Source organism: Vitis vinifera, chromosome 18 (assembly GCF_030704535.1).
Source record: "Vitis vinifera cultivar Pinot Noir 40024 chromosome 18, ASM3070453v1".
Taxonomy (NCBI): domain Eukaryota; kingdom Viridiplantae; phylum Streptophyta; class Magnoliopsida; order Vitales; family Vitaceae; genus Vitis; species Vitis vinifera.
The window spans coordinates 10,939,256-10,947,466 of NC_081822.1; the positions used below are offsets into that span (position 1 = coordinate 10,939,256).

General features: G+C 33.1%; 1 protein-coding gene across 3 annotated transcripts; it reads right to left on the reverse strand.

Annotated features, from left to right (window-relative positions):
* Window positions 1–31: 31 nt before the first annotated feature.
* Window positions 32–7,433, reverse strand: LOC100260930 (probable jasmonic acid carboxyl methyltransferase 2). Of its 3 annotated transcripts, XM_010666412.3 has the most exons (5): window positions 7,006–7,433; window positions 4,719–4,868; window positions 2,957–3,364; window positions 1,549–1,824; window positions 32–471 (listed from the first exon to the last, which is right to left on the reverse strand). In XM_010666412.3, exons 2-5 carry the CDS (start codon window positions 4,782–4,784, stop codon window positions 103–105), a joined length of 1,119 nt encoding a protein of 372 aa, XP_010664714.1. In that variant the 5' UTR covers window positions 4,785–4,868; window positions 7,006–7,433; the 3' UTR covers window positions 32–102. The 3 variants fall into 3 exon arrangements, with proteins under 3 accessions (XP_010664714.1, XP_002281588.1, XP_059590640.1); XM_002281552.4 differs by lacking the exons at window positions 4,719–4,868; window positions 7,006–7,433 and adding an exon at window positions 3,615–4,071; XM_059734657.1 differs by lacking the exons at window positions 32–471; window positions 7,006–7,433 and adding an exon at window positions 3,615–4,507 and having other exon boundaries at window positions 1,173–1,824; window positions 4,719–4,831.
* Between the last annotated feature and the right edge of the window lie 778 nt (window positions 7,434–8,211).

An 8,211-nucleotide genomic window follows, 5' to 3' on the forward strand; every position in this document is an offset into this window, starting at 1 on the left:
GAGGAGAGCAAAGGAAGAACTTCAATGGTAATACTAACGGAACATCAAGAAATTTATTGTATGTTGATCACAAAGTACATGTACTCTAGCTTCTACATTTCATTAAACTTTTCTTACAAGGGAGATGACCAAATTAATATACTTAGCCCTTGTCTTTGCCAAGTGATCGCCCACCATCTCACCGTACCTTTGAAATAAACCATCCATTACATCTCCTCCAAAATGGCTTGCTAGCATGGACTCAACCACAGCTCTAATTGTCTTAGCCACTCGTGCTCCATTTGATAGCGTTGAGGACGTGGGAGTTGCATCATAATTATCACCATCACCCCCATCCCAATCTATTTCAAACATTTCCAGCCGATCTAAGATGAATGACCCCTCTTTGTATATTCCAAATTTCACTTCTTCCGGACTTGGTGCATAGTATGGAGCATCGAATGAATCAACCTTTTTCTCTTCGATTAGACCCTGCATTTAGGAGAAATATGTTCTATTTAATTTTGGCAATCGACCCTCACAAATTTAAATAATATCATACAAACTTCTCTTTTTTCGATAAACTGGAAAACCTTATGATGTCAAATTTTTTACTGAAGGAATGAGTAAAATGCATGAATGAACATGTTATGAAATTCATCAAGTTGTTAAAAAGGTATTTAATATGACTTAATGACTTAATTTAAGTCATAAATAAATTAAACATATTTTATAAAATAATTTAATAATCATAACTTAAAGTTAAAAATAACTTCAAGTATTAAATTAAAATAATGAACTTATCTTTAATCTTAAATTTCTTTTAACTCATTTTTTTCATATCTAGTGAGACTAAATTTTAATTGAGACTCCACATGCACAACTTATTTTTAAAGTTAAAATATAACTTTAAATATTAAGTTATAATAATTAACTTATTCTTAATTTTTTACCTCATTTTTATATAACTAATGAGAATATATTTTATAATTATTGACTCATTTTTTTATATTAAATACTTTATGATTTGCCTCATATAGCAAAAAAAAAATTATTACTTATAAAAATTAATAAAAATAAATAATAATAAAAAATGGTGATAGTAAATATATTCTATGATGATTTAAAATAAATTTTAAGTTGAATTATATCTTAAAATAAAAATAAGTATTATATGATAAATTAAATCAATAATTTAATTTAAAATTAATTGAAATGATCAAATAATATGCATTAATTAATTTTATCCTCAACCTCTCCAAATGATAAGAGGCAGGCAAGATTGAGAGGGGCTAGAAAAAATCGGGTAGATTTTTTTAGCATTAGTAGGTAGGGTTATGGTAGACGAGTGGTCCCAAGTGAGAGGGATAATTGGTGCCACCAACTGACCAACCTCAACAGCCCTCGTGGAGACTGTGAACACAACACACAGTGCGACCACAAATGCAGATTATGCTGTGATTCTGTCTGGTTTAGAGCTTCCATCCGCTTCTCCACAATGAAAGATGAAAAAAGACAAAAAAAAAAAATGGGGGGAAGGAAGAAGTTCGATTGAATAGATATATATACCTCCGAAACCATGCTCATGAGTGCTCGGGCTATGAGCTCCCACTGGTAGCAACTCTCTTTTGAACGAGGGTCTGTGGATCTCCTGCCCATGAAGGACAACACCATGCGTCCTCCCCCCACTATTTCTTCTGCACGTGACTTGAGAAACACTGACCAGTCCTTCTGGAACTGCGATGAGTATGCCTCCAAAACGCAATCTGGACTCGTCTTTGATATGTAAATTTTTCCCTTGTTCCAGCTCCCTCTCCCATCCTTGCTCTCTAGACCCGGTGGAACCTGCAAATAAATGTTCATCCTTTCTTTTCTCAGTATAATTCACGTAGGGCTTCCTCGTATGTGAGGGAGTACTTGCCCCCAAATCAGTTACATTTAATAAAAAAAGAAAAGAAAAAAAGATCGGAAAAAGAAAAACAGAGAAGAGAGAAAAAAAAAAAAACATCTACCCAGATTTCATCAATAAGTCAATCCCATTTCATCTATGGTCCGATCCAGTTGAAATTTAAAGGAGAGATTTGAAACTCGAATAGCTACAATCTGAATGGTGGAAATCAGATTTTGAGTTCGGAAATTGGTGTTGCTGCCCGTGAACAGTAACAGTGTTTTTTTGTTTACTTTCCTCAATTTTTCTTTGTTTCTCTTGTCAAGAGAGATTATATAATCCGATGTTATATGTGCTCTTGATATATTTGGTAATCTTTAGTGATTATTTTAGAGAAAACAGGTGCAACTCATTATTGTTTATAGTCAAAGTTTGAATCGTACTATGTCTTATGATTTTTTCTTTCATACAAAAGGTTTTCCATATAAAAATTATGGTATCTGTTTTATTTTTCTATTGCATGAATTTATTTATTTATTACTACTAGTTATTATTGTCTATTTAATTTTACACAAAGAAATTATATAAAAATCCTGATATTTATTGGAATATTGTGATTTCACCCTAACAATTCAAGAGATAGGTCTTGTTAAATTGTAATCATTATCTTAGAATAATGTTATTTTTCTATCTCAATTGTATCACATCTAAATGTTGAAATAGTGATTGAATACATTCAAAGAAAATTAGTTATTAATATGTATTGAATGGGATAAAAGCGATTAATATAAAATGGCAAACAACAAACATTTAAACAATTGGGTAAAAATGGAAGAGAATAGCATTACTCAGGGTGAGAGGGAAGAGTAATACTATTCATGGCCAGGGGAGGATTGATTTTAGCGCTGTCTCTTCAAAAGGAACAAGCTGTTGAAGGTTGAGGGAGAGAGAACACATATTGAATATATGGTCCTTCTACAGACGGGCATGGTGGCTCCTGGGAACCGGTTCATATACCAGTCTAGACCATGGTCGGTGTTTTTCTAAGTTGGGTCAAAGGAGAATAAATATAAGGAAATACAAACAAACCTGAGAGAGCCAGTGGAGACTGGAAGAAGAGTGCACGAAATGGAGACTCTTGCTTGGGAACACCCTCCCGTAAAATGAACCAGGCACACCCGATATAAAACATGGCCCAAACTCGGAGCCTTTCTCTTCCTTGAGTCTGTTGTAAAATGCAGGGAGTGAGCCAAACACATTGTTGAAGTCATTGCCGATGAGATCATTCAAGTACACCCTAAACTCAGGCGAACAAGGACGACCCAGCTGCTGCCATTTGGCATATATCACGTCCAGTATCTCTGACACCACCAACAAGGCGTTGGGTCCAGATGAGCAACCCAAATCCGCAATGCCTACGCTCTCAGGCAAGACATTGTTGAATATATCTAGTATAGCTTCCTCCGTCACTGGTTTCGCTGTGGATATAATGTTGCTCTGCAAAAAAAAATTGAATAAACAGCTATGAGCTTTTCTCGATCTAAAGCAAAAAGAGAAGAGATATATAAGCAGCAGAAATCACAAAAAAATTGGCAATCTGGGAATACATTAATATTTTCTTTGTGTGGGGTTCAACATTTCTTGCTAGCTATGGTTCTGTCAACTTTCTATGTATGCCTACTCCATTTACTAAAAGTACTGGGAATCATAAAAATCATATAATCTTACAAGGATGAAACTAATCAACCTGAACTGTGGAGTTGGTTGCGTAACTTGTCTCCCCAGCCCCTTTGTTCATATGGAGTACTTGCATCACTTCCATCTCTCTCCACACAATACAAACTCAATTGCAATGAAGAATTTTAGTCTAAAGACTGGAAAATCCGGATAGAAACTTAAATGGAAAGCATAGAAGGGAGGTGCTTTATATACAAGTCAGGTAGCAAGTATGCTGAATGATTTGCTAACCTCCGATAAAATCTAGAAACCTAGCTATCCTGCCATAACCAACCAAAGCTAGCCATCTACAAAATATGTGGTTTTCGATAACCTCCTGTGGATCCCGTTGACCAGCGCGCCGCCCGTAACATGACAACCACATCCTTATTTGTTGGGTTCCTTTCCTCATTATTCACGTACTTGCCTTTTAAGAGAGCCAACCCCACACACCCTAACAAAATATTTGACCAGCCATAAAAAAGATTTGGTTTTTCTATTTGAAAATTTCAGCTATCACCGGCCGGATTTTTTCTCCTAAGTTCTCTTCCAATGGTTGACTTGTGCCATTTATCACATTTATCACATTTCTCCTAAGGTCTCTTCCAATGGTTGACTGCATCTAAGTCTTGGGAATGGGGGACTTGTGCCATTTATCACATTTATCACATTTCTCCTAAGTTCTCTTCCAATGGTTGACTGCATCTAAGTCTTGGGAATGGGGGACTTGTGCCATTTATCACAGCCCTGCAGGCACCATTTGGCATATATGACGTTCAATATCTCTGATATCACCAATAAGGCGTTGGGTCCAGATGAGCATCCCAAATCCCCAATGCCTATGCTGTCTGCAGACAAGTGCTTGCTCAACATGTCTAGTATAGCTTCCTCAGTTATGCGCTTCCCAGCAGATATAATGTTGCTCTACAAAAGGGAAAACATTTTCTCTTCCAATTGATTAAACATTTATGTCTTGTCTACTTACCTTCCACATTCTAGCATTAAAAGAATCGATCTCAAAAAATGAAAGGAATCGATCTTTGATAAACACACGGGACAGTAAAGCAATTAATGAGAAGTACGTAACATATGATAGATTCATAGAATACATAATAGTATAAGAATGGAACTCCACCTGAACCGACGAGTTCTTTGCATAACTGGTCTCCCCAGATCCGGCGTTCATGTGAAGCGTTTGCATCACTTCCGTCTCTCTCCACGCCCTACAAACTCCGGTGAATAACAGGGAATGCTGATGCTATATCGTAACTTACACCACGTGGTTCTGCCATACCAAGATAATAATTTTAAAATGATTTCTAAACCGTGCATGCACGACAACAACCAATCAATGGTATAAAATGTAATATCATTTTTATATTTCAATTTTTTATCTCTTTCCATGTTCCACCGTGCATGATTCATTCATATTAACAAAATAATTCTTTATATGGGTCCAATTCAATCATTTATGGTACTCTTTATCAAGATCTAACAAAAATATTGATGCTGTTAATTATTTTGCAACCTGTCAAAATAAACTGACTCTAGTTTCTAGGGAAATTGATCTTTTTCCTGCTTTTGGCCACAATTTGCCGTATGAAATGGCACCTAATCGGCTACTAACTGATTACAAAATCTCAGGCAAGCGGACATGACTCGGTCCCTAGGCCCTAGTTATCAGTTTATGTGCATTAGCTTTTCAAGATTTGAATCACATGGTGCCATGGGATGCACGTTACCGGCTATTAAAGGGTAATTAATTACGTACAAATCTCATATCAACCCTACATGACTGTCGGTCCCTACCTCCTACCAGTTTATATATGTTCAACATTATCTTGGTAAGATTTGAAATCACATGGTCAGCTGACTCCGAATCGCAAAAAATCAATCCGTTTTTAAAATATATTCTTAAATGATTATTTGTCAAAGTACTTTTTGTTCTAAAAGCAGAGAAGTGCTTAAAAAAAAATACAGTTTTCAAACAGCTGGTAGGGCTCTCTGCCTCTCTCACACATCAAACCATATAGGGTCTGATTCATGGGTCGACGTCACCAAGGTCACTATGGTTTTTACCAAATAGAAATTAACCAATATCATAAAGCACTCACAAGAATCTATACATTGTGGATTGGGTCGTCATTATTCCGAGTGATGGAGCCATGTGTTCCACTTCCCAGAACAGTTGCTCAATTATGTTGAGTGGAGTGGGCAGGGCTTGTACGTCATGTGTTTTAGTTTGAGCGATGAAGACAAGGGGGACGTGTCATCATAATTGGACTTCATTTAAATTTCAAAATCCCTTTGGAAGAAATTACATAATAAGTACAACCAGTAGTTACAGTGCTTTTTAGACTTGATAAGCCTATATTTGGTGTCAAGGCTCAAATTTCAATTTGCTACCGCCAAGATTCGATCCAGGCATAAGGCTTTGGGTTTAAGTTTGGTACCACTAAATCATCTTTTCTTTTGTTACTATATATACATAATAAATATCTTAAAGTTCATTATTAAAAAATAATATGTTATTTCAAAATTTAATTAATTAATTAATTAATATATAAAATCCACCATTATAATTTTTTTAACAAGTATTTTTTAATATCATTAATATGATAATTAAATTTAAAAAATATAAATATTAAAAATTCAAATATGCATCATCATTTATTTTATATTATTGAATATTTGAATTAAATAAATTTTAATTTTAATATTAAATGTATCATCATTATTTCATTAATCTTATTTTTAAAAATGACTATCACTTCACTTTTAAATTTTTTATATTTATCCTTTTAATTTTGAATGTTTTTATTTCAAAATATTAAAAATATAAATTTATTCAAAAAATAATAATAATTAAGTTCAAGTATTTTATAAATTAAAATTAATTTAATCATATAAATAATATATTATTAATACTCATATAGCTTTACTTACCGATATTTTTTTTTAACTATATTTATATCAATTATATTTTAAAAAATAATAATTTTAATATATATGTTTTATTTATTTTATCATTTTTTTTTTAGTTTTTTTTAAATATTCTCATAAATTTTAAATAATTTTTATCTTATTAATATTTTTATTAAAATATTCATCAATATTTCTCTAAATTTTTTTATATATTTATAAAATCAATAGCGAATATTCGTGTTAATCACTATTTCAAACTTGAGCTAAAACTCATGTCCCACCTTGGACCACTCCACCTAAAATATCAAGCCATGACAAGACAACAAAAAGGTCACAGGCCATAGAAAATAATGTAATCATGCACGATTTAATCTCCAATAAATATACAAGCCCAAATCAACAAAGCCAGTAAACAGTATCCAAAGCACAATGAACAAAACCAAGTCTCCAAACAATGTACTGTGAAGATTTAACGGAAGATAGAAAGAAAGACCTACCGCTTTTGAAATGATAGTGGAAAGAATGGGTGTCGTAGTGGAGAGATGGCGTCAGTGCCACCGGCGTTGAAGCGAAAATAGCCACTTGTGGTGAACTTCACAATGGATGGTGATGGCGGTGCTCACAGTGGGGTGATGACATGGGAGCCGTGGGTATGGTGTGAAAAAGAGAGAGATAAGATATGGCCGGAGGGGGGAACGCCGGTTTCGGAAAGGACTGTCGGCCGACAGTGGAGTCGTCGGTGGTGAGAAGGGCCGCCGTCGTGGGTATGATGGTGTGGAGAGAGAAGAGAAATAGAGAGAGGGAAGAGAAAGGTGGCCTGTGGGTGTGAGGAAAATGGAAAGAAGAAGAAAAGAGAGAAAATGGGGAGGAAATGAGGGTGAGTGGAATTGTCGCGGGGATCAGAGAGAGAGAAGGAGGGGGGGGTTTTAAAATCTCCAACAAAGTATTTTTAAAAATAAATATAAATCTTAATTATAAAATCCAATTATATAAATCCTAAATAAAAAATCTAGTTGTATATGATTGCTAAATATCAAATGCACTCTAATATATAAAGGAAATTTATTATTTTTTTTAATTATCTTCTCAATGCACATACATGCTAATTTTCACTTTCAAATTAAAATTAGACTAAAATATTTTTGAAGTTTGGTATGATTTTATTTTTTTATTTTTCTAAAAAAGGGTTGGACTTTTGTTTTGATTTTCAAAATAGTTTTTTTATTCTTAGAAAAGGAAAATAATTTTGTAAACTTGTAAAAAATAAAGTCAAACAATAGGCCTTTTTATAAATAAATAAAAAAAATCTTTTATCATTTTTAAAAATTATTGTATAGATGAGCTAAAAAGTACATAAATAAACCACTTTTCTTCTTTAAGTCTCTATTTATTGTAAGTCACTTGTAATAATTGAAAGTTAAAATTTAATAAAAGTGTTCTACATTATTAAAACTTTAAAAAAAATGAATTTTCTAAAATAAGATTAAAAAAAACATATCTATTCCATTTGAATTGCTCTCTACCTATTTTATCATAGCATGTTACAAATTAATTAGGTAATGGTGAAAAATTGCTAAAGAGTACTTATTTTACTATAATTTTCTTCTATTTAAATTTTTGATATTATTTAATAATAAATATAATGAAATTAATGATCATATATATTGACATTTAGTTTTCTTATTTAACTTAAAATAATTGGT